Source organism: Sceloporus occidentalis, unplaced genomic scaffold, assembly GCF_023333645.1.
Source record: "Sceloporus occidentalis isolate IW3139 unplaced genomic scaffold, rSceOcc1.0.p SCAF_1, whole genome shotgun sequence".
Taxonomy (NCBI): domain Eukaryota; kingdom Metazoa; phylum Chordata; class Lepidosauria; order Squamata; family Phrynosomatidae; genus Sceloporus; species Sceloporus occidentalis.
The window spans coordinates 41500135-41527903 of record NW_028316981.1 but is presented as its reverse complement, the minus strand read 5'-3'; the positions used below and the strand labels follow the sequence as shown (position 1 = coordinate 41527903).

Sequence of the window (27769 nt, the reverse complement as noted above, 5' to 3'; positions counted from 1 at the left end):
GAGTTGATATACAGTGCGCCCGCGTTATATGCGGGGGCGCTTTATGCAGACTTGAGCGTATGCGCTCAAGCTGCGGGGAGCGCGCAAGGCGCAAGGGGCAGTGCATCCCATTTAAATGAATGAGGCGCACGCTTGTGGCGCCCCGCACGCTCCCACACCACCATGCCACCACGCATGAACCCCATTCAAATGAATGGGGCTTGAGCATAGGCGGAATTCGCCTTATGTGGGGGGGTCCGGAACGGATCCCACGTGTAAGGCAAGGGCCCACTGTACTTGTTGCTCAAAGCTAGAGAACTGTTTCTTAGTGGAAACCAGTGAATACAGATATTCACACACACATTTATTTTTTATTATGTATGATTTTTTTGTAAATACTTAGATGTTCAAATAATGAACATGACTACTGTATTGTTTATAATCACTTCATTGTTGTTTATAATGCTTTCCACCAGTACTGTATTGTCCACTAGATTAAAGAATAAACTTCTAATATCTGATGATATATGATTCTCCTAAAATGGAAGGATGTCAGCAGGCACAAAACATAGCTGTGGCATATGATTCAGCTTCTGATGTGAAGACAATAATATTACTGACTCAGAAGATGGAACAAAACAATCAATTTTGTATAGATCTAAATCCAATTATTAGTCCCAAATAGACTACACTAGAATCAATGAGAACTTAGTAAATCTACACTTGTGTAATTTACCAATGGGTCTATTCTAGTTGTGACTAGCAACTGAATATAGGTCATGGGTTTAACATTTTATTATGTATGATTTTTTTTTTTGGGGGGGGTATGGTGCAACTATTTGCATATTTGGACAAGAACTCTGAAAGGCCACCGTTTAAATTCCTGTTCAGTCATGAAAACCCAGTGAGTGATCTTGGGCAAGACACTGCCTCTTTCTCCATCGTAGAAGAAGACAGTGGAAACCTCCTCTGAATAAATCTGGCCATTAAAACCCTAGGATAGGATTGCTATAAGTCAGCATTGACCTGATGGCACACAATAACAACACAGGTGTATGTATGTCAGATACAGATAATCATCAATATCACCACAATACCTTCAACACCAACACTGAATTCATGTTTTGTTTCTCCCAAAGCATTCCTTGCGATACACTCATAAACCCCTGCATCATCGGCAGTGATTTGTTCTATCTTCAAAAGCTTCCCATAATTCTCAGTGATTCCTCTGTTAACTCTGCCTCCATCAATCCTTCTCCAGTTTAGATGTGGTGTTGGACTAGGGTGAGCGGGAGGAAAGAAGATAAAAGATTTATGTTAAAAACATTGTATTGTTGTCCTTTCTCTTGTAAAACACTGGGCATTTATGCATTCCAGTGTTTATGCATTTATCTTTGTTTTATCATATTCTTGACACCAATAAATCACTTTTCGATATACACACAGCCATAACCGCACTTCTTTGTTAAGTCTCAGATGGGAACAATGCATTGCTTGGAATATGTGCTGCCTCTTTATTAAAGAACCCGACAAATGAGTAAAGGATATTTTATTGACAAAAACAGATTAAGAAATGAACTGGAATGTGACAGAAAGATTGTGGCATGCACAGAGGTACAGATGCTTGTTTCAACCCATTCCATAATGGCTTTCATAGCCATAAATGGGCTTAAAGATTTCACTCTGATGACACTAATCAATTCTGTGTCTGCCCAGCCAGAGCTAATTCTCTAGGCAACTGAATATAAAAGCGACTTTGTGTTTTGCAGAATTAATGGGACGCTCTCATAACAACACAGACAGAAGTTCAGGGCAGGCTGCTAACTTAACATTCCCAGATGGCTTTCCTAATGCCAACACTGTACATGGTACACACAGACCAGAGTTGTGTCTGTTTACTCTTGTGTCCATCTGTTGAGATATCAATGTGCCAAGACCCAGGTTATTTTCAGCTCCAGGTTATTTATATTTGCTAAATTTATTATTGATTTCAGAATCATTACTGTTTCCCATGGGCAGAAAGTTTATAGGACAAGTGGCATGTATTTGCATTAGGAAACTTCATCATCTGACTTTTTCTGAAAATTCAGCACATGAAAGTTCTCCTTTGGTACCTTCCTAAATATCTTGAAGCCACTTCAAAATGGATAATACATGTATTGCTTTTTACTGTTTTGGCAATAACATCAACAAGAACAATAGAAAACCTGGTGGTCTTGTTCCTGTAACTTGGGGAGGGAACTGGGTCCAGTCATATTCTCCTTAGTTATGCAGAAAAATATATTCAACAGACTAAAATAAGAATAAAAAGGGATACAAATGCTTACTGTCCTAAATTCCCCAACATTCCTATCAATGAAAAAATTACAAATTACTACCTACATTCGCGAAGTAAAAATAATCTTTCAATGTTCGTGTTCATTGCACCTGAAATGGTGGCTACCACATTCTTGCCCTGCATTTCTGATTACAGTCAACCATGGGTTCATTGATTTCAGTCAGACTAATAAACATACATTTGAGAAGGATTATAGGTTTCATGTTGCAATTGCTTAGAGACTAAATGAACATAATTGAATTACAGGTTAAGTATTCCTTATCCAAAATGTTTGTGTCCAGAAGTACTTTGGATTTTGGGTTTTTTAAATTTTTAATTTTATGCCTATATTTGCATATTAGAGAGGGAGAGATAGGGAGAGAGAGGGAGAGAGAGAGGTCTTGCAGATAAGGCCCAATTTTAAATTCATTTATGTTTCATATACACCTTATACACAAGCCTGAAGAGAATTCTATACAATATTTTTAAATAATTTTGTGCATGAAACAAAAGTTGTGTTCATTGAATCATCAGAAAGCAAAGGTGTCTAGGGTTCAAAACAGATGGGCCAAAAGAAGCAGCTTCTGGCCACTTCGGGGGTGTGGTGTTCAGATGCTCCCAAAGTGGCCAGAAGCTACTCCGAGGCCATGCTAAGGCAGCAGGAGGTGGACTTTTTAGGACTGGGCCATGTGGCTAATCAAATCTCATGCTTCAGGGCATAAATTGATTGCCTGAAGGGGTTGTGACAGATTTTTATTTCCCACCAACTACATGATTACACAATTGACTCAGTGTCTTACAACTGTCTCTTCCTACTATATATAAACCAGTGGCTGTAATCCAGAGTGGCAAAACTCTGTTCCACTGTCAGCATTAAGAAATGACCAGGCCAAGTCTGAGGCCAAGCAATCCATTAGCAGAAAGTCATGAGACCAGCCTAGAAAATGCCTGTCTGATTACTGACATGGAGTTTGCATTTACTGCAGGAGCTTTCATGTGATGTCATAAAAAGCAGAAGTTTCCATGAGAAAAGTAAGCATGGGATAAATCTGTATTAACACTGATTTGTTTTCGGGTTTTTTTTTTAAATTATAAAAATATTACATGGGAATCATCTTGCAATGCAATTTTTGCAATGAATATATTCTCAAAATGCATGCAGTAAGATTTTAGTCTGTCTCCAATGGTCAGTAAGACAGTTTGCAATACAGTACTGTTGGGACTTTAGTAAACAGGAAGGTTACTCTGGGGATAGGGGCAAATGTCTTCTTCAGTCCAATATCTCAGAAACTCATGAAAATGTTTTGGTTTTTGGAATATTTTGGTTTTCAGAATTCTGGATAAGGGCAACTCAACCTGTATTATTGTTTCTGAGCTCAGAAGTTATATAATCAACACCAAGGTAAGCATGATAGATTAATCTATAAGAAATTACCCCATGGTAAAATTGTAAGTGTTTGTTAGTTTTCTGGGGAACTGTCTTCATTGTAAATTTCTTTTAAATGAATTAAGTTTATTCATTAATTGATGTTAAGTTTTTCATGTTTTTAACTAAAAATGCAATACTGATTTTGAAAAGTAAAATGCTAACCAACAGCAGTGGAGATCAAATACACCCCAGTTGTAAAACTGGGGTAGACAAACTTGAGACGTTTGAAAAATTTTTTGACTGCAATGTCTGTCAGACTTATAAAGCACAGCTCATGATGAGGGATAGAAGTACTTTAATTCTAAAACTGGATCACCACAAATTACTTATCTCAATATTTGCTTTCATCTGCCACCTATTCAGCCCTTATGTCCTCACCTGGAGCAAGTTGCTTCATCATACTGCATGGTAGCACTCAATCCTACTGTATAGTGAGTTCTTAGGGATATAAATACATGTGTACACATATAATTTTCCAGTTGCACCCTCTGCTTATCCATGCACAGCTTTGTAATGGAAGTTATGAAATAGGTATACTCACAGTCCTTCAGCAATGCATTCCAAAAACAGATCACTTCCTTTTATGACAGTCACTTCTGAATGGTGGCCAGAAGATTCAGGAATGACTAGTCTTGGTTTCCTTTCCTTGAATAAATTTGCTGCAAGGGGATAAAGAAAAAGGAATTTCAAAGGTATTGAAATAAGACTTCAGTTCTTTCTGATGTGATCTGTCATGATATAAAAAAATCTGCAACGAACTGTGAAGTCAAAGGCTTTCATGGCCGGCATCCATACTTTTTTGTGGGTTTTTCGGGCTATGTGGCCATATTCTAGAAGAGTTTCTTCCTGACGTTTCTCTGAAGATGCCAGCCACAGATGCTGGCGAAACATCAGGAAGAAACTCTTATAGAACATGACCACATCGCCCGAAAAACCCACAAAAAATGCAACAAACTGATCACATATTTTCAGCTATGTACCTGGAATATAGACGCAGCCCATCCTCCTCTTCCCGGACCTTTCTTGACTCCCAATAGGCTTTCTGGAGCTTATTGGGGGTCAGAGAAGGCGTGGTGTCTCTTCCCCACAGACCATTTCCTGCCCCCAGCTGCCTCTCCAGAGTATGCTGTCTCTCCGGAGATAGCTAGAGGCTGGCAAGGTCCACTGGCATTCACCGGTTTCTCCTCCCCCCATCCTTTCCCCAGCCTTTAGCTTTCTTGAAGAGGCAGTTGAAGATCGGGAGAGGGCTAGGAAGAGGAGCCAGATGCGCACACCTCTGGTTCCATCTCCCAAGTGCCATTTTCTGGCTTCCAGAGAGACAGCTGGAGGCCAAGAAAAGGCATGGAGGAGGAGGAATGGGCATACACATGCCTGTTCCTCCTTCTCCCAGCCCATGCCTGTTGAAATGGCATTTGCATGCCATCCAGGGCATGCGTGCCGTAGGTTTGCCATCACGGACTTATGGGCATGTAGCAAAGTTCTCAACCTCTGGTTCTCCAGATGTTTTTAACTTCATCTCCCAGATTCCCTCTTCCTTTGCCATGCTGGCAAAGGCTTCTGGGTGCTGAAGCCCAAAACAGCTGGAGGATCAAAGGGTGAGAACATCCACTGGTGAAGGGTCTGGAAACCATGCCCTATGAGGAATGACTTATATTATTATTATTATTATTATTATTATTATTATTATTATTATTTGTATACCGCCCTATGGCAAACCAATCCGGGCGGTTGACAACAGTAAAACAGACTTAGGGAGCTGGGGATGTTTAGCTTGTAAAAGAGAAGGTTAAGAGGTGATATGATAGCCCTGTTTAAATACTTGAAGGGATAGCTTGCTTTCTGCTGCTCCAGAGACTAGGACCCAGAGAAATGGATGCAAGCTACAGGAAGAGATTCCACCTCAACATTAGGAGGAACTTCCTGATAGTAAGGGCTGTTCGACAGTGGAACACACTTCCTCAGCATGTAATGGAGTCTCCTTCCTTAGAGGTCTTTAAACAGAGGCTGAATGTCCATCTGTTGGAGATGCTTTGATTGAGAGTTCCTGCATGGCAGGGGGGTTGGACTGGATGGTCTTCATGGTCTCTTCCAACTCTATGATTCTATGATCTAATGGATGAAGCTAAGAAAAACAATGCTAAAGAACTTTTAAAAATTCAAGCAGGTATAACTGTGTTCATACTAAAACTGGATATATGAGAAAGCAGAGGATGTTAGTGCTTCCAGGACAAATTATGCTCTTGCCTTTCACCAGGGGATAGTTCTTTTTTTAAATGAAGTTACAGTACTTTCATTGACCCATGGATAAAATGACCCAGAATTTTGGGGTCATTTTTTTGACTAAAATTTCTAAACTTATACATGAGTATATACAGTAAATCCAGCAAATCCTGTCTACTCCCTCAGAGGCCACAGCAGTTGCACTTGGGATGGAAGAAGGACTTTTCCTCAGCTGCTGGGCCTAGGCATGATGTATGCAAGAAGAATATAGGGATTAGAATCAGCATAGTGTAGTAGTTAGGGGATATATGGGCAATTCACTGCACTTGGGTGCTTTTGGTGTGGCCAACTGATCTCCAGGTTCCTTGCCCACTTTCCGTGGTGAACAGGAATAAGGAGATTGTTGTTTCCCTGCTAATCTTATAAGGGAGGAGTTGTTGTTTTGTGCCTTCAAGTCATTTCCAATTTATGTTCAGATGGAGTTTGTCTGAAAGAGTGTGACTTGCCCAAAGTCACCCAGTGGGTTTCCATGGTCAAGAAGAGGTTTGAACTCTGATTTCCTAGTGTCCTAGTCTAACACTGAAACATGGGTCACCTATCGCCAACACCTATGACTCCTTGAACGCTTTCATCAGTGCTGTTTACGCACAATTTTAAATATACACTGGACTGACTATGTGACGAATGTTGCTGTCCTTGAGCAAGCAGGGATCACCAGCATTGAGGCCATGCTATTGAGGACGCAGCTGCACTGGGCAGGACACGTTTCTAGGATGAAGGACCATCACCTCCCAAAAATAGTATTCTATGGTGAACTCGCCACGGGTCAGCGTAAGAGGGGCACCCCAAAGAAGAGATACAAGGACTCCCTGAAACAACATCTCAGGCTTGGCCAAACTGATCACCAACAATGGTCTGCCCTGGCCTCGCATCAGGAGGCATGGAAACACACTATCCACGATGCTGCAGCCTTTTTCGAAAGCTCACGGCGAACGAGTCTTGAAGAGAAATGAAAGAACCACAACCCGGAAACATCACCCAAGGAGACTTTCCGTTGTGCTTTCTGCAACCGGACCTGTTTGTCCCAGATTGGCCTTTTTAGTCACCAACGCGCTTGTACAAAGCGCAGGATGAGCCCTTCCTGAATCTTCGTTCGCGAAGCAAAACCAGAGAGAGTCTAACACTACACCATACTGGCTGACAGGGAACAGTAAAGATTTTAAAATATTCTCAACTTGATGAGAGAGTTTCTTAAAAGAAAAACTATTATGCAAATGAGATTTTTCATAGTTTAAGGCCTAGTCGTAATTTTTTGTGTGAAGCATTTCTATGCAAATGATATATTTGTATACAAAACAATGTAGCATGTATACAAAATAAAATAATTTTCTCAAAAGCTTGACCTTTATGGTAACTCTTATTTCAACAGCAAAGAGACATTTTGGTGAAAACCATATTATAGGCATGATGGACTGAAATGCTCAAATAATGATAACTTACCCTTAGCAGCACTAGATGAACTGGAATCATTAGTATACTTTGCTGAAATAAACAAAAAAATGGACACCACATGGAAATATGAATGATGGTGAATTTTGTTTAAAAGATCTGATGGGAACAATCAAACTGCATAAAGATTTCAGATTATCCAGCTGCAAGGCCATTTGCAGGCTGGATTCTGTCCATTCTGTCCCCAATAATGTTTGTCCTTCCCAGTGATGCACTCCCTTGCAAATGATTTTTGAAATTCCTGAGGGAGAGTGCCATTTGGATAAAAATGAAATGAAATAAGCCATTTTGTGTTCCCAAAATTATGATCACAGTATTATCTCAAAACAAACTGCAATATCATTATTAAACATAAACATGTAATCCATGGATGTGGCTCATGAACCACAAGGGGCCCATTCCTTATGTAATGTCAGCATGCATAGTGATAATGAACTGATGTACAAACAATGTCAACACACTTTTGGAAAAATTTTGTGAACCTGTGAAGTAAAGTTCAGTTGATCATGTAGAAATAGACCACTGTGGACAGGATTCCTCCTGAAATGCATTCAGGCTACTTCATTCAGTTATTCCTGCCTCATCCTCACACTTGTCCACAATTTTATGAAGACATGTCATAGAGAATACTAGTCCCAATACACATAATTACAGCCACAATGATATTATGATTTCAGAAAACTTTGAAAACTTTCAGAAAAGCCAGTTTGACACTGACATTTTGCTAGGCAGTCCTTGAATTTGTACTGGTAGTTGTGTGCAGATAAGTCTGATATTTAAACTGCTCCTCAGTTATCTTTCACTGAGATTCACTATTCAAACCGACACTAAATTCATTCATACTCTACCTTATTTTTGTTTTGTGTAGTGATTATAATTTTGAACGTGCTCATCCTACAATAATTTTAAGCCACATTCCATATTCTCAGATAGGTGAGTTTGCCTAAAACAAAATTTTGAAGCAAGACCATCTGCTTATGCAAAATGTCTAATAAAAGAACCATAGGCATCTTTACTTAGAAGTAACCCTTGTGAATTCAATGGGGTTTCCTCCTCAGTAATTGTTTCTAGGATTAAAGGTCAAGGAATTTTGAGTGTTTTTTTTTTAAAAGAAAATATATATTTAAAACAAAACAAAGCAAAACAAAACCAAAGCTCCCCATCCCCTCCCCATCTCTACAACTAGTCAAATACACACTGTGCACATTCCAGTTTGTGTTATTTAATTCATATGGATTCTCAATTTTCTTTCCATTTTCATTGTCTTGGCATACTTTAAGTGAAATCACAACCCATTATTTTTCATATCATCTGTTGTAAATATTTGTGTTATCCATGTTTGCTTTTTTGAATCTCAAAAGATTTGAGAAAAAGTATTGCAATGGTGAAATATACCTTTGTACTATATCACCATAAATAATGTGGACACATAAGATTGGGATTTATAGTCCAATAGCCAGCTGAGGCTCATGGGGATCTTCTATCTGGCTCATTTCTATTATCTCCAATAGGTGATCAGATATAAAAACACAAAATTAAGGTGTTTTTCATATTCAGGAAAGCTGCTATACTGGAGCTTACCTTATCCTTCAGTAGGCATGCACAGAAGTGCACTGTGTTGTTTCTCCTTGTGGAGAAAAATGTCTTGTTGTTGTTAACTGCTCTCTAGTCCACTGTGAACCATAACAACCCTATGAATGGGAAATCTCCAAATCACCCTATCCTCACCTGTCATGTTCAGCTCGTGCAGATTCATGGCCATGGTTTCTTTAATTGAGTCTATTCACATTGAATTCATTCTTCCTCTTTTCCTACTGCCGTTTACCAAACATTATAGTCTTCTCTACTTAATCTATTCATGATATGGCCAAAATGCAGCTTCCAGAGAGAATTCAGGTCTGATCTTCTCTAGGACCCATCCATTAGTCCTTTTAGTGGTCCATGGTATTCTCAGACCTCTTCTCCAGCACAACATCTCAAATGGGTTGATATTCTTCCTATCAGCTTTCTCATTGTCTAGCTCTCACAGCCATACATATAAATGGGAAATACAATCTTAACTTTATCTTGATACTTTCAGACCTTGTCTAGTTCCTTCATAGCTGCCCTTCCAAGTCCAAGTATACTTTTGATTTCTTGATTGCAGTCTTCACTCTGATTGATGATTGAACCCAACTATGGACAATCTTGAACTATTTCAACCTCTTCATCATATACCTTAAAATTATGTAGCTCATCTGTGGTCATTTTTTTTTGGTATTTTTTTTTCTTGTTCAGCTGTAAACCTGCCTTTGAATCCTTTGCTGCCTTGACTTGCTTCAATAATTTCTCCATATCTCTGATATTTTCTGTTACTATTATGGTGTCATCTGCATATCTTAGATTGCTGATGTTCCTTCCTCCAGTTTTCATGCCTCCTTCCTCTAACCCAATAGATTGGGTGATAATTGCCTGACCTGCTCTCTAAGTAGAAACCATTCTGTTTCTCTATATTCTGTCGTGACAGTAGCTCTTTAGATTGAGTACACATTACACATCAGGACTCTCCATTATTGTGGCACACCCATTTCTTTAAGATCAGTTGATACTTTCTCATAATCTATACAATAAAATGCTTTCTTGTAGTCTATAAAGCACAGGCTAATCTTTTTTGAGACTCCTTAGTACATTCCATTATCCAGTGTATGTTTGCTATATGATCCCTAGTGTCTCTTCCTTTGCTGAATCCTGCTACATTAAAGCCCTAACTCCCAGCTGTGCAAACCCCTACTCACTAATGCACATTTTATTTTCCTACTGTCCAATTTTTTTCTAGCTGTGCATTAGAATAGTGTCTGCTTTTAATAAACACCTGACTGTTCAGTGCTTCAGAATGTTAAAAAAAAGTTTCAATGTGGTAGTAAATGTTTTACAACCGCACTGCAGCTGGCAGGCAGTATAGCAGGACAGCCACTGCATCCTAGACAACCTGTGTTGTTCATTATTACAAAACAAAACAAAACACCCCCAAACTCCTGTATTCCAATTTCACATCAGTGATTCTCATCTAGGGGTGCTGTTTTTTGAACAAAATTGTGTTTTTGTCTAACCAGTACAGGAGGGTGTGAAGAGCTGTTGACACACATTCCAACAAAAATCTGTAACTCAGTAAAGTGAGGTACAGTAACATTCAAATCCACAAAACAGTGATACCTTTAATCAGCCAACCAAAGTGCATAAAATACATCATGCAAGCTTTCGAAGCTTCTTCATCAGGTAAAAGTGTTAAAAATCATACAGGATAAATAAAAAGAAGATGATATTAGTCACAGGTTTGCATTTCTCAAGTTGTTTTGCAGGTGCATTTTCTCAGGCGACATCTGGGATTTATAGTGCAACATGACCAGAAGGAGAAGGTACTAGCATGCAAACATCAACCACAAACTGAGAAAATGCAAGCCTGCAATGCAATGCAAATCATGACTAACATCATTTGCCTGATGAAGAAGCCATTGGAGCATCAAAAGCTTGCATCACGTATTTTGTGCATTTTGGTTGGCCAATTAAAGGTATCACTGTTTTGTGGGTTTGGGATGTTATTGTATGTTATTGTATTTTACTATAAGGCCAACATGGCTAGCCCTGAATATGTTTTCAGCAAAGCGATTTAGCAGATCAAGAACTTCCATTTTAGTGTTAAAAGGGTAATGATCCAATTGATGGCTTCTGAAAAGAGGTTGGATTCCATTGTGCCTGATGCTTAGACTTTTATCCAAACAACTGCAGAAGAGCAGAATTGCTTTGGAGGTCCAACAGCTGCAAATTTGGGCCTAGCTCTCATACCATGAATAACTGTGCAGGAGTAAATATATTAGCATATATTTTCTCCAGAGGGGGCTGGGAAATCATATCAGAAACACATGGAAGACTTCCCAGAGGAGCTGACAGTTTAGGGATATGCAATAGGTCAGGCGAAGGAACAGAATGAAGAATGAAAGGGAAAGAGGATGATGGGATTCCCAGACTTACAACGTGTAACTGTCAGAGTCATTGGCATTTTCTGTACAATAGTCCTTAGTCTTGGAAATGCAGCAAAGCAGCAATAATCACTCCGGCTGTCATTCTCATCCACATTTGCAAAGAAAAGATCTCCCTTAAGGCTCATGGAGACCCTTTCATCTTGTGGGATGTGTTGCAAATCTAGAAAGGAAAAATAATAATGTAATGATGATATGGTAATGAACCTCCTCCCATTCTAACAATGGCTTGCTGTTCTGTCAAATGCTTGCTCCCAGGTAAGGAAATGACTGTTTGATGTTAAAAAGTCTTGAGGTCTGAGACAATTTATGGAATATTCAATAGTCTGTCCAATAATATAAGGGGAGTTCCCCACCTTGTGCTTACAGTGTAGGCAAGACAGCCATCCAAAATAAACTATATTTTTAGAAACCTGGACAATATAAATATTCTGAAAAGATAATGAGGCATTTGTAATGAAGACTGTGCCATTTTAATTGTATATTCTTTAGAGAATGGTTCAGATGAGGCCTATGTTATAAACATTGTCAAGAATCCCCTTTGTTGCTGTCACACAGAACCTACACGTTTAATCTGTATTCCATAATAAAATTCTGTTTTTAATTTGCTATATTGATAGCCAGAGTGTACTTTACTCCCAATTCCCCCAGAAGATAGGAGTTGTCATACTGAAGAAGAATAATGGCAATCTACTTGGGACAGAGGTATTAAGATTTCCTAGAATTATAAAAAAGTTCTTATAGGTCTAAAATGTTTAGATCTTATAAATCAGTAGAGTTCTTGGATTTTATTGGATACCTTTTGTTTTTACTTATAACTAGGAGCTTTTTGTTTTTACTTGTAACTAGCAGCTTTCAACCCAACTCCAGCTTCCCGAGAATAGTATCTTAAGCCACCTATTTCTACTTCTTTATACTCTCAAGATGGCAGATAATAGAGGTGGAGAGCTATAGATCTTGGTGCAACCCAGTTATTCTCTTTATCTAGCGAATACCTCAAGAAGGAAGACAAGAAGGACTGGTACTGAGATATGAACAGGAAGTAGAAGCCCTCTTCTGCATGGTATACTGCCTGGAGGAGAAGACAATTTGGGAAATGTAGACTGGCTAAAGAAAAACTCCACCATGAATATCCTATTCTATAGGAAATCCTATGGGCAGAAATCACAAATAGAGAATGTAATCATTCTTCTTTACATAAATCTGAACCAGATAGAAGGTTTTGGATCAGGCTTAGCAATTCTCATTGGTTTGGAACTTCAGAAATGAATAATGAGATCCTTTCTGCTGCACCTGCTGATTGGAATATGTACTGAAACACACCCAACTTACTCTGCTGTCCCTTGCTAGAGTAATTCATATTGCATTATCAAATTTCTGCATTTTTATGGCTCATACAAGGAACTCATTAGAATCCATATAAGAAACATCCTTACATTTGCTGTAAGGCCAAATGACATACACATTCAATAGCACTTCCAGACACTTGCAGGAGGTGGAAATTGTGGACATCAGGGTCTTAGCTTCCTCTATTGTTGTTGTTAAATACCATCAAGTCAACTTTGATTTATGGTGACCCTATGAATGAAAGACCTCCATGTAACACTATTTTCAACAGCCCTGCTCAGGTCTGTAGATTCAGGGCTGTGGCTTCCCTGATTGAATGTATCTATTTGGTACACAGTCTTCCTCTTTTCCTACTTCCCTCGTATAGGAAATACAATAACATGGACAATCCTAACTTTAGAATTCAGTTATATATATATTTACACTTCAGCATCTTGAATAGTTTCTTCCCTTCCAAGTCCTAGCCTTCTTCTGATTTTTTGACTGCAATTTTCTCTGTGTACTGCCAATGTATTGCTGGAATAATGTTTTTTGCTAATCAAATCAGAGATGGATAAGAGGATGTTTGCCGTTGCCTTCTTCCTAAGTTGAGAGAGAGTAACTTGCTCAAGGTTGCCCAGTAGACCTCCTTGGCTGAGCATCCAAACCTTGCTGCCTAGAGTCCTAGGTAGTGCCTACACCAGCCAAAATAGTGTGCAGTCCAGGATATTCTGTTCCAGAGCTGCCCTCATTTTACAAAGTGAGTGCCACATGTACTGGCACGAAAATGATGCTAAGCTGTCTTACAGTCTAGACGGCTGGGCTGAGAGTGTATTGGTACTGGTGCCCTGTCCTCCTGCTGCCACCTCTGCCTCACAGGACAAGCAGCTCCCTGACAGAGCCTTGCTGGAGATGTCAGTTCTTGAGAGGTCAGAACAAGGTGCCTAGCCATGTGATCAATGAGGAAAGGGGTAGAGTGACCGTCTCCTCATTGATCAGATGGCTTGGGCCAGTTCATACTTCATCAGAAGTGTTGTTGCCAGGAAAGCTCTGCTAGTGAGCTCCTTGGTTAGCAAGGGAGGGGCAGTGAAGACACGGGGGAGGCTTTCCCATGCTGATCAGTGAGAGGGATAGAAAATGGTGATGCTAGTCAGCACCAATCTGTCCCAGTGACTGTTTGTGAAATGTGGACAACTGGATCACCCTGAATCCCATCTGATTTCAGCTGTACACACTTCAAGAACCTTGAGGTCATACCATAGTTTCCTGGAAGCTCTGGACTAATTTGTGAGTTTTCTTAAGTTGAATTAAAGGTTAAAAGAAGTAAGCTTGCTGAGGAACTGTCTGTACACTGTCTGTACTGATTACACCTGTTACACCTGTTACGAGGTTAGTACATTGTTTTCCCTTGTCCTTGTTGTTCATACCCTTAGTCCAATACTGAAACCAGTATGCATTGCTGGAGCTCATATATATACTGAGACAGCAAATCATGTCACACCAAAAGCTTCTGGGGCAACTATTAGTGATTTTTTGGACTGACTGAAACATGACATTTGATCTCCAAATAAATTTATGAACTTTTTTATTCTCTCACTTTTATGATCTGGGCTCTTATAGATTTGCCCTTTCCTAAGTCTCTTTAATCCCTTGCACATTTAAAATTACGATTCACTGGATCTCTAACTTGGTCATGGTTCATTTCCTTGTGTCAAGATGGACTAGAATGGCAGCAGTAGTTAAGAAACTGCATTCATTTATACATTGGCCTTAGAGATTTTTAGAATTTTCCTATCTCATTCTTTGTAAAGTTTTTCATTTCATTTTTGTGCTCTGTTACACACAGAAAATACATTTTCCTGAACATCTACAATTTCGATTAAGTTGAAGTCATGATAAAATCTTCTGAAGAACAGGAAAATACTCACCAATATTCATCCAATAAATATGTAATGGTGGAATTCCTTTGGGAGGATTACAATGTAAGACCATTGCATCACCATGTTCCACTTGTATAGGGTCAATCTTCTCTTTGGGGAATTTAGGAATACCTATGATAAAAGAATAGAAACATCATGAGATCTTGCTAGTTTGCATCAATTACTACCTCACTGGCATTCTCCATATTAATTGTAACAGTCTTGATTTCCCATGGGTACCTGGTCTTATTATTCTGAAAGCAAAGCAACAAAATTCATGGAGGAAGATAATGCAAGTATAAGTTGAAGGGCAATTTTAGAAATTATGCTAAGAATGCCATTTAATTTGAACTTTGATATTTTTGTCTGTTTAAATTGGGTAGAAGTAGCTGCTTAAAGCCACAAGCATTCCACACATAAGCAATTAAGTACTAAAGTGTTGGCCCTATATTGTGTGGGAAAAGTCATTCATCCATTTAAGTCTCTCTTTGGCCTTGGCCTACATGGGTGGCATGATGCAAAGAACAGTATATATTGTATGATGGATTTACAGAGATATAAAGAATAGCCACAAACTTCCCTTGAGAAAATGGCAATGCACTGTAAGGTGTGTGTGTGTGTTTGCATTTTAAGTCTGGTTAAAAAAATGTGAACACAAAAATATTGGGGTTTACACCAAAAATTAATCAGGAAATAGTGTAGTTTGCTCAAAATACACAAATCTTGTGTTTTGCACAAAATTATATTTTTATGTAAACAGTCTTTTGCAAACAAGACATGTAGTGAAAAAGAATAAAAATGCACATAACATGTGTGATCTCACAGTGTACAGTTTTTTTAAAAAAACATTAATGAGAACAAAACAAGTACAGAGTTGCATGTGCTATATGGCTGTTGTTCCTAAAGAATGCTTTATAAGCAAGAATTTCCAATATTTACTTTGCTACAGTCTGTCACATGGCATGTCACATAAAAAGTCCCAACAGGACTGCTTGTTTGCCAGACTTTCCTCACTTACCTGCCCCCCCATAACATCTCAGTGTAAAAATACAAGAGTAACACAACAAAATTATGCAGTGTTCAGATGCTTTTCACCAGCCCAAATTTATTTAGTTTGTAAATTGTATCTACGCTATATTATTTCACTCTGTAGTGCAGAGTATGTTCATATAACTGAATGTTTCTCTGAAAAAGGAAATGGTTAAAAAAAACCCATAACATTCTTTGCACAGATAATTGCCTCAGTCCTAGCCTTCTCTTCCAGGCTTTCTATTTTTCTATCTGTGTAGGAATCTATCATTCCATCTTTAGGGAAGATTAGAGCATACAGGCTTCTGCCCCCAAAGTCTGAAGCGATACAGGTCAAGCACAAGGTAATTGTCTCAGAAAGAAACAGGTGTAATGATTTCAGAGGTTCTGTTGAAGCGGTTTTTATTAATACAGTTCAACCAACACACGGTGAAGCAGCAGAAGTAGCCTTCTACTTTTGATTTTTATATACATTTATTTCAGACGTACGCTAACTGCTTGGACCCACAGAGCTTAGTCCTTCATGCACACTCTCAAAAAATCTGCAAAGATTTATGTTTTGGATGTGCTACAATTAACCGCAGGACAAACTCTTACAGGGACTCAGAACTGTTATATGCTTATACCATCATCTGCCATCCCCTCCCAAGATCTCAGGAAAATAACTCTGGGGGAAAAAGGGCAGAGGCAATGAAGACGAGCATTTCCAGGGCTTGGGAAAATTACAGCCTAAATATTGTTAGTCCTGGCTAGGAGAGAGCTATTGAATCAATTGGATTTCCCTTCATGTTCACCCACATTTCGATAATTGTTTCAGTTGGTGTGATGTTGATGGGGCTAACCAACAGGATTCCAGCCAATTTTTGGTCTGCAACCCCCAATCAGCATGTCCAGTGGCCAAGCTTGCTGATGTGTTCTGGCTAGTGTAGTCCAATAATAATAAAAACAATAACAACAATAACATAAACTACTGCAATTATTACTATGCACTACTATACCTTGGCGAAATGTATTTTCCCATTCTGCAGAGGGCTGTGACTACAAGTGGTGTGAGGCTATTCACACTGGTTTCTACCAGTAGAGGACTTGCACTAAGATCACTTTGAGCTACAATTAAAATGCTATGAGAAATGTATTGTAATAATACAGACCACATTTGCATTTATTGGTCATTGTGGACAAGGGTATATCCTGGCTGTTACAGTTTGCCTACCTAGGGTGCAGGTTGTGGGAAAGAGTACAAGAGAACAGGTACCACATTATGCATTCTTTTGTTACAATTTATTACTCACTATATATTTATGAATGTATCCGCACTGCACAATTACAGCAGCTTGATCCTACTTCAATGGCCATGGCTTTTTCCTAGGGAAACTGGAGATCGCTAATTTGCTGAGGCACTAGACCTCTCTGGCAAAGAATTCTGAATTTCTTGCCACCAAATATAAAATCCCAGGATTCCACAGGATGTGACCATGAGTTATTGCTTGTCTCAAGAATGAAACTAGTAAAGAATTACATCCCTTGTGTGGACACATCCTATTTTAATTATTTTCATCCAACCCTTCAGTAACATTCCCAGGGTGGTTTACAAAATGAAAAAGCAATTAATTGTAAATATAAAATAATATAAAATAAACTTTAGGTCACAAAGTTATTAAATCAGCCTCCAACAGCGTACTGCATATACAAAGGCTTTCGAGGGGGGATGTGAATAGCTTTGCCCAGCTCAGAATTGAGAATGAATTAAGATCCATGGATGCCTGTCTGTAGAGAATTTTTTTAAGGCTGATTAAATATTGAAATGTTCCTCTCTTCAGTAGCCAATCATGAACCTCAAAAGGCAGGGGCCTTGTAGTAGACCTAGAACTGAATATGCTAATTTACAGATATGTTCATGGGTAAACAGCATATTTTGACTATATAAACTATACCACTACACCCCATTATTTTGTTAGATTATAATATTTATCATACACACACACACAGACACACACCTAGGTAAAAGGTAAAGGTAAAGGTTTTTGTTAGACATGATTATCTAGTCATGTCCAACTGGTGCTCATATCTGTTACTAAGCAGAGGGAGCCAACATTGTTAAAGCCGACTCCATGGTCAGCATGACTGCATGGGAAACTGTTACCTTCTCACCAAAGTGGTACTTATTTATCTACTTGCACTTTTACATGCTTTCAAACTGCTAGGCTGGCAGAAGCTGGAACTAGTGACAGGAGCTCTTCCAGTGGGCCTACCCACCTGATCTTTTATAAAGAACGAATAAAAACTCCCACTTCTGGTCATAATTGCATATTTTAGATGATTATTTTATTGCTTGAATTGTATTTTTAAATGATGTTATTGTTTTATTGTAAACATTTTATATGTTATTATAGTATTATGGTTGTAATCCCGCCTCGATCCATTGGGAGAGGCAGGAAATACAAATAAAGTTTATTATTGTTATTATTATTATTATTAATGGGGCATCTCAATAATTCTTTACCAAAGAACTACATGTATAGAGCAGTAGAAGTGCTGAAGAAGCTACCTTTGAAAACCAGCCAGCAACCTTTGAAAAAAAGCAAGGTCCCTTGGTCCTTTTTCCAGAACCTCCAGGCTGGCAAAAGAAAAAGAGTATCTTTTGTTCAATTCTCAACAACTTCCTGTTGGATTTCTCTGACGTACAGTATGCAGGGCTTCTTCTTAAACAATTTTGGTTATTCAGAGTAAAAGTGCTAACTTGTTAACTGGAGCTGGATAATTTACACATTTCACCAGTGTTTCATTATCTGCACTGTTTTCCAGTCTGTTTCCATGGCCAGTTTTTGAAATATCTTAGAGAACTCAGCACAAGAGTGGGGAACTTTTGATCCTTCAGATGTTTTAACCTACATCTCTCACAATCTCTTACCATCTATCATGCTGTATGGTACTGGTAGGAGCTATAGACCAAAATATCTGTAAGGCCAAATGTTCCTCATTGTTGACTAATAGAGACTGAAATCTAACGTAGCTCTCCTGAACTTGAAATAATATTCATACAGGCTGGTGAAGTACCATAGTGGGCTACTAAAACTATGAATATAGATTTTAATTTTTAATTATTTTCTTTTCCTAGCTGTAAGAAATGGAAAACTCCAGAACTCACCTCAAAAGTACTAGAAAGCAACAATAAAATGAGGGCTAAAAGCTACTAAGGGCTGAAACAGAGACCCCCAAAAGTCTGGCTCTACGCTGGCTTGGAGACTTAGTGTTTAGATGCACAAATCCCCCAAGCCAGACAGAAGCTGTGCTGGCAATTACACGCCAGCTTGGGGACATGGCGTTTAGATGCCACTCACCCCAAAGCCATCAAAAAGCTGGCTCTAGAGGCACAGGGGCAGATTTTTCCATCCCAGATAGGAGTGGGAAAGGGTGGAAGCTGGCTGGATTGGGGCTGCATGTCTGTTTGCCATGGCCCCAAATCAGCCATCTGTTTCGCCTCTAGGTATAGCCATGTAGGGACCACAATACAGTAAATAAATGGAGTGAAATGATGTTAATATTATTACTATTATTTGATAGAATAGAGACTAAACTAAGAACAATTTTCTGCACCTATCATATTTTAATTATTAGAGTTAAGAGTATGGAAGTTTTAGGCCTGTTACAGACTGCCAAAATAAAGCTGCTTCGGGTCTCTTTGGAGATATGCTGTTTAAATGATGCATGCATCCTAAGAATCCGGAAGCTGCACCAAAGCTGCACTCCAGTGCTTAGTAATGGAGTGTGGCTTTGGCGCGACCTCCGGACTCTTAGGACCCATGCATCATTTAAATAGCATACCTCCAAAGAGACCCGAAGCAGCTTTATTTTGGCAGTCTGTAACAGGCCTTAGTTTGTGAGAACTAAAATATAACAGGTGTACACAATTGTTCTTGGATTCGTCTCTATTGTGTCAATAATATTAATTTTATTTCGCTCTATTTATTTACTCCATAGCTATACAAGATACTTAGTAGCTCTTTAGTCCAAGTTTTATCATTGCTATCTACTACCTTTGAGGTGGGTTCCAGGTTTTATCCCTTTCTTGTAGGAAGGGACATCATTAAAAATTAAGATCCGTGTTCATAAATTGGTTTTTATGTGGCTGATGAGAACTGCACCTTAGACTGGCCCTGTACTTTATTGATCTTTATTCAGTGACTATTATTGTAGTGAGTGGCTTAGTTTTACTTTTTGGTTTCTCATCCTTTTCCTTGCCTTATTTCTAGCAAATGCTGACAGAGGTCCATGGAGTTAAACAAAAACCAACAGCATAGTGGGCCTAACTGGGTCACCAATATCCTAGTGGTCAGACAGAACACCATGCGTCCTTTCAGGGGTTGCTCCACAATTACTGGTGTGAGAGAGAGAAAGTTAAAGAAAAAAATATTGTCCCAAAGCATTTCTTCTTCCTTGCATTCCAGGCAAGCTAGAACTGGTGTAAAACTATTGTAATTTAATCAGCTGCATGTGTAATTAAGCTGAAGTGAAAGGATGGTACAGCCAAGCAAAAAAAGAAGGCGAACAAACTGAAGTTCTAACTTTGGAGGAGGTAGTGTTGCACCTTTGAAGGATGTTCTTTCTCTCTCTCCTTTATTTGTATTTCAGCCTTTGGGGCACAAACAGCCATTTGACTTCCAGTTTTTTCTACTGCAAGGAATAAAAATATGTAGGTAGATATGTTCCAGAAAAGAGTCAGAACTTTCTTTTCTAAATGATTTTCAAAAAAAGCTATACAAAAATTGTATGAAAATCTGCCATAATAGTACATAAAAAGGGCAATTAAGGGGGGGAGCCAATAAAGGGGCCAGTGACATGCTGAGATTTCAGAGCTTTCTTTGACTCCTTCAGACATCTCACAAAGATTTTTTAAAACTGCAAAACTGTAGTCCTCCTTGATATAAGATGAACAAATATCATCAACTATGTTTGGCTTCACATTCGCTCTTATCGGGAAATCCCACCTACATATCATGTTTAGGAGGTTTGCAGTCTGGAATGTAGATGTCATGCCCTCTCCCCAGCAGTCAAGAAATCATTTTAATCTTTCATCTGAAATCTCTATTGTGTGATATCACTATTAATTAATTTATTTTTATTTAGGCGCATTACAGACCGCCCGTTTGGGGCGGCCTGTAACTGGCCCTTTCCCCGCTGGATCGGGGCCTCAGCTGCCACAGTGGCAGCCTCTGAGGCCCCGATCCGCCACTTTCCAGGCTGCGGGGAAGCAGCAAAAGGCCGCTTCCCTGCGGCCTGGAAAGGGGTGTCCTTGGGGCTTCAAGCCCCAAGGACACCTGGTGATGGCAAGGAGGAGGAGAAAGGGGTGCTGGTGCAGCCATGTAAAGGCTGCGCCCAGCGACGCAAAGATGGAAGGAACTCCGAAACGGAGCTCCTTCCGGGGCCACAGAAAGGGCGCCCCATTTGGAGGCGGCGTGGTCGTGACGTAGTCATGGTGACGCCCGTGTGTATAGGAACACGCCCCTTCCTAACCCTAGTACGTGCGGAGTGCGTACTTAATGCCTGTCTGTAACGGGCCTTAGTTTATTTATTTATTTCATTTGTATGCCACCTTTCTCCCAGAAGGGACCCGAGGCATATAATTAAAAAAAAATACAATAATAATTCAAAACAGTAAAATCATCTGGAAACTATGTAAAACCATATTAAAATATACAAAAGTTAAAAGGCACAACCAAAAAACACACCCCACACCAAAGTACCCCTGGCATGATTATATATTTAATGCCTGCTCAAATAAAAATGTCTTTGCTTGCTGACAAGAGGTGATAAAGTGATAAATAAAAATTGTTCCACAAAGAATGCTACAGGATAAGGGTAGGAAAACCATGGCTTCACAGTAAAACAAATTCTTCTGTATACTGAAGGAAGCTTCATGATTAATTGAAGAGAAATAAGCAAGGGACTTGACACAACTCTCATGATTTGATGCATATTATACAGGTCAACTGAGCAGTGGCTCTTAGCCATGAATCTGCCAGTCTGTTGACCCTACAGGTGTCAGAGCATTTTCGCACACACATACCCTCTTGTCCAGAATGTCAAGCAATGGAATATCCTGTTTCATCATGTGCATTTTGCACTTATTCCAAACTAGGCTGTTCCAGTCACAGTGGCAGAACACAGTGGTAAGACATCCGCAATTCTTACAAATCCTGCCAGAACATCACCTTTCCATCCTAATGCCATATTGCAAGCAGTAGATGTGTAAAAAAATAAATAAATAGAAAATAGAAAATAGCACTGTATGAACAATAAATACGCCATTTCTTAACTGAATTGTGAGTGTACAGTGGAGTGATAGATTTGTCCCATAGGACTAAGCCACAACTGTGAAAGACCTCATAAAAATCAAGTGAATATGCATGAACATCCTTGAGAGCCACACGAGGGAGAAGAGAATGAATATGATAACATTCTCTCTTATTTTCTCAAGTGCTAAAATTCTACTCTCCAACAGCATTCAGCTTGTCCAGGAAAACTGCCAGGAAATGAGGATATAACACATTTTAGGTCACCTTCCAAAAGACTGTCTTGCTGAGGTCCAATCTGGCTTATCATCTGGTAGATAAGAGATGTCCATGCACTCTCAAAAATCTAAACGTTAATGTGTTCATAGGGAAATTACACTATGAGACATGTTGTATAATGCTGAATCCATCTGATAACAAGGATTACAGTGTCAAAATTAAGGTGAGGTGAGGAATTGCTTGATGGAGAAATATCAGTCTACAGAATATGCTTTTTCACAAGTAAGGTCATAGCCCTTTTATAAATATGTTTGTAGGAAGAAGGAAATCCATCTCTAAAGATTCAAGCTAGCGCTTGGCTCATATTTTTTGCCAAATATTATTCAAGTCTAGTATTAAAGTTTAATTTTAAAATAATTTTGAATATGAAACATTACCACAGGTTGATATGTAATTTGGCACATGGTTTGATTACTGATGGTACTAGTGATAGTGAAAAATGAGGTGTGGGAAAAATAACAGAAGTAATGTTTAAGGTTTTGATTGTTAGATGAATTGTTTTTCTGGTACTTATCACTTCTTCCTGTTCAATCCAGTGTGATTTGAAGACTAAAATATTTTTAGCATTTGGTTACTATTTTGGAGTACTGAAAAAGCTTTACTTTGCCAGTGCTACAACAAGGCTGTATGAGCAGTGTCAAAAGTCATGATGCAAATGAAATTTGCAACCACTCATAGTCCATAATGTGAATCAAGCCTCTTAGTAATTCTGAACTTTGACTCAGGCATCAAAATTGAATTATGTTCATAATTAAAAACAAGATTTATTACGTTAATTTCTCACAGCTGCTGCCTGTCTTGTGGCTCCATATTGATCTACTCAGTTTGTAAACAAAACACATGTGATCAGCATTCCACATCTCCTCTGCACAATTTTTGTTTGGAACCTCATCCATTGGTGTCTGGACATCCCCACTGCAAAGTTCTAGTGGCTACTGTTCCAAATGTCTGTGCTTTATGATGCCCCTTTGGTGCTGCATCATGTGGATGCAGCATCGGAAGTACATCATGATGGTGTGCAATGTGTGGACCGGCACACACCAAAATGGCTCCATGGGGGCGCAGTTAGGGCATCCAGCACCAGGACGCTGTGCTCTAACTCTGTCCACAGGCCGGCGCTTTCCGCTGGTCTGTATCGGGCCTTTGTGTTCTTCTTACATCTTCATCATCTGCCCACACCTCCTTGAGTGTTGAAAGAACTTTTCTTAAGTCACTACTCCCATAAGTCCCATAAGCTAGGTACATGTTGTTTACATGATAATGCCCATAATTATCTTCCTCACCTCATGCACCTCACAGTACCTAATGGCACCTGGGGTAACCATAAATGTTCTCAATTTGCATCTGCCTACCACTGTGATCAACTAATCTGCCAATTTATTTGGCTGACACACAAAAACATTACTTGCAGATCTCTTATAAAGGTAATCAGTGTGATGAATGCAAAAAGAAACAAATGAAACAGTGATGATTGTTAGTTTTAATGCTAGTGCATCCATGCAAGATCTTAGTCCAAATTTAGGATAGTCAAAAGGACCTATCCTAGGTATTGTACCTTAGGTTTAGATGCAACTGCTCACTGAAATCAGACCAGTTTAGCACTATATTAATTTCCATAGTTCAAAGCTATGGAATTCTAGTATTTGTAGCTTGATGAGGCACCAAAGCTCTCTGACAGGGAAGACAACATATTTCATAAAACTTCAAATCCCAGAATGCCATAGCATTGAGTCATGGCAGTTAAAGTGGTATCAAGACTGTGAAGTCGAAGGCTTTCATGGCCGGCATCCATAGTTTTTTTGTGGGTTTTTGGGGCTATGTGGCCATGTTCTAGAAGAGTTTATTCCTGCTGTTTCACCAGCATCTGTGGCTGGCAACTTCAGAGAATGTTGCCATGAAAGAGAGCTGGTTATACAGTGCACCTGCTCCATACGCAGGTGTGCCATACGCAGCTTCCGGTTTATGTGGAAGCTGCACTGCAATCTATTGAATGGTGCGTGTTCTATTGAATGGGGCTTGAGCTTACATGATGATTGCCTTATGCGAGGGAGTGTGGAATGGATTCCTGTGTAAGGGAAGGCTCTACTACACACACACACACACACACACACACACACACACACACTGTGTGACCCTAGGGCAGAATGATTTCCATGTTAGCAGAACAATACACAGATTAATATAGAAATCACTTTATGGTCAATGAAATGGCATGTTTGGATAGCCTGCCCAAGAGCAGTTTTTCCTCCTTCTGACTCTGGGAACAGCTTGATTGTAAAAATAGATTCTCTTTGTTAAATAGCTCAGCAGTTAGTGCATTTCCCTTTATAATTGGCTTCAATTATGCAAGTACTGTATAATTATTGGCGTTTTCTCTTTTATTTCCCATAACTGTTAAAATGAAAATTAAACATTCACAATGGTTGAGGTGAAGCTGCTGAAAGTTCTCTTTTTTGTGGTTTTGCATCTTGATTCCCAGCACAATGTGTGGTTATTTTTACTTAAAATGGGTATACAGTCAGCTCGCCACATTTACGGCTTTGAATTTTTCAAATTTGATTGTTCATGTGTTTAAGTAATAGGTTCTCTGTAGAAATCTCTAGGTCTTCCTGCATGACTCTACTAGACATTGACCATAAAACTGTGAGGGAGGACCTAGAGAATCCTAGACAAAAACACTTATCCAGACATTTGTAGGTCTTCCAACACAATTCTGTGGTCAACTTCCAGTGGATGTTGACCACACATTTGCACTGGAGGGCCTAGATATTCCTAGTTAGATGTTCTCTCAGGTAAAAAACAAATAAATATTTTTTAAACATAATTGTGTTTTTTCCCCAGTTTCATCCAGGTCCTGCACCCATATCCCCAGCAGAGCCCACTGTAGTAGTAATGATTTATTTGATTTTTAAATTTGCACTTTCACTGAATTGATAGAATAGTCAGGATATATGAACAATCTTTTTGCTCTCCCAGTCAGCAGCAACATTGCTTTATTTGGCAACCTCCCTGCTGTTGGGCTGAATGGCATAGTCACAGGGTAGATCACTTGGCATAATGGGTATCCAGAATCATTACCTAGTAAGACCTCCTACTCTTTTGACTTTTATTGGGAATGATGAGTTGCCAAGCACCTTGCTTTCCCTTGAAAACCATGGGCAGAGTGTTGCCAAGTGGCACACCATTATCATGATCTCACACTTACCAGCCACAGCTTTGAATATGTTTACACACAAACAAAACTGATTTATTCTAAGCTGCTCTGCAGTACTACTTATCAAATGTTTCCATGCAGTGTGCCATTATATTGGGTTCTGACAGTGCCAAAATGTGGCATTAGAGAGAGGAGGGATTCTCAAAAGGTGCACAGATTTACCTATCATCAGTGAAAGACTAAGGTGTTTGGCTTGAAACAGTGTGTGTTGGATTTATACACTATACATAAGCATTAGAAGGTAAGATTAACAAAAAAAATACTCAGAGCTTCAAAATAAGAGAATTTGCCACAGTAATAGAGAGAAAACTGAGGAAAGAATTAGTAACTCATCAGACTACAATGTAGCGTACAGTGTTCTAGGAAGTAGTGATAATCCACATGTGTCCTATCTACCATGTGGCTGCCAGATTGGCAGATACATCTATTGAATTTGTTTGTGAGAGCACTGATGGCACATTGTGTTGCTAGATCTCAGGTCCTGATACCAAGGAGTGACTTGTGGTGATGTCATGGGGGCCCAACCTGGTGATGATCATTTGATTATTTACAGTTCTATGCGGTCTTTATTCCAATGAGTTCAAGGCAGTATACCTGTGCCTCTCCTTCCCTGTTTTCTCCTCACAAAATTCCTGTGAAATATACCAAGCTGAGAATAACTGGCACAAAGTGACACAGTGAGATTGATGGTTCAGTGAGCATTACAATCTAAATTTCCCACATTCCAGTGAAGCACTCTTACCACTATATCACACTGGCTCTCCAATTCATGTCATTACTATCTAATTTTTGCTCTGCTACAGCAAAATCAACCAAGAGCTGAATCTGAATCGCTCTGTCCAACATTCAAACCCAGTGATTCCCAAACTTGAAGCCTTACAAGTGTTTTCGACATAAGTTCCCAGAATTCCTGACCATTGGCCAAACTGGCTTGGACATTTCAGAGTGAAAGTCTAGAACAGCCGGGGTGCCAATGTTTGGAAACCACTACTCTAACCACTTCCAACGGGGCCATGCTTTTATCATCTTACTTTTTCTCCTCAAGCCTGAACATTTTCGAAATGAAAACACTACTAGACCAATAACCCTCAAATGGAACAATATCTTCAGTCCCTTTCGTCCATACTACACATATACTGATACACACAAACACCTGTGTTGTTATTTGGATTTCTTCCCATTTTCAAAGTGCTGTTTCGGAAAAAAGGAGTCTAGTTCTTTGCTTCCAAAATCTTCCACAAACCAACCGTGATGGAAAATTGGAGGTAGAAGGTCAGATTGGCAAGACCTATGCCAGGAGAGGGTAAGAAAGAAGTACCACTAGTGGGGAGAAGAGGTTCCAGTGGGATCCTTCAACACCAGCTGCTTTGCATCTGTCTTAAGGAAGGAAGGGAAGGAAAGGCTGGGAGGAGACAGAGAAGATGGGAAAGGAGGAAGTACAGCCCACACATCATCCTGAGTAAAATGTGCCCCCTGTTGCAAAGGAAATGGTCGGGTAGGAGGAGGAGAGATGGAGAAGACAAAGTAGGTGGGAGTGCAGCTCAGGCTTCTTGTGGCTCTGCATGCTCCCAACTTCAAAGAACAGAAAAGCTCAGAGCCCCCCCATCCCCCCCAAAAAAGAGTTTCTGGTGCTCACTCATTAGCCAGGGTTAGCAGCAGCCTGGTTTACAAGCTGCAGCATGTCCAATTTAAAGAGTGGGGTTGTTTGTTTGTAAAAGATCAGGTCAGGAGTCCCTCAGCAATTTGAATAACTTGGGCAGAGGCTCAAAACCAGACACTTAAGGCAGCATCTGAAGGATTGGTCACTCTATAAGTAACAGTAATAGGAAACCTGAAAGCTTCCTTGTGTTCCACTTGTGAAAGGCAAGGTATAAAATTAATTAAAGGTTAAGAGGTGATATGATAGCCCTGTTTAAATATTTGAAGGGATGTCATATTGAGGAGGGAGCAAGCTTATTTTCTGCTGCTCCAGAGAACAGGACCCAGAACAATGGATGCAAACTGCAGGAAAAGAGATTCCACCTCAACATTAGGAGGAACTTCCTGACAGTAAGGGCTGTTTGACAGTGGAACATACTCCCTGAGAGAGTGGTGGAGACTCCCTCCTTGGAGGTCCTTAAACAGAGGCTGGATGGCCATCTGTCAGGTATGCTTTGATTAAGAGTCCCTGCATGGCAGGGAGTTGGACTAGATGGTCCTTGTGGTCTCTTCCAACTCTAGGATTCTATGATTCTAAATA

The 27769-nt window shown here is 39.5% G+C and overlaps 1 protein-coding gene across 6 annotated transcripts in view; it reads right to left on the bottom strand.

The window, feature by feature from the left end:
• CHL1 (cell adhesion molecule L1 like) overlaps positions 1-27769 on the bottom strand; it is a 325279-nt gene that overhangs the window by 71306 nt on the left and 226204 nt on the right. For 5 of the 6 annotated variants that reach the window (XM_089519748.1, XM_089519774.1, XM_089519736.1 and 2 more), the window contains 5 exons: positions 14725-14847; positions 11463-11633; positions 7446-7487; positions 4267-4384; positions 1077-1258 (listed from right to left, as the gene is read on the bottom strand). In XM_089519748.1, the coding sequence (XP_089375874.1) occupies positions 1077-1258; positions 4267-4384; positions 7446-7487; positions 11463-11633; positions 14725-14847 (636 nt within the window). The remainder of the gene's footprint in view (positions 1-1076; positions 1259-4266; positions 4385-7445; positions 7488-11462; positions 11634-14724; positions 14848-27769) is intronic. The other variant, XM_089519766.1, reaches the window with a different exon arrangement.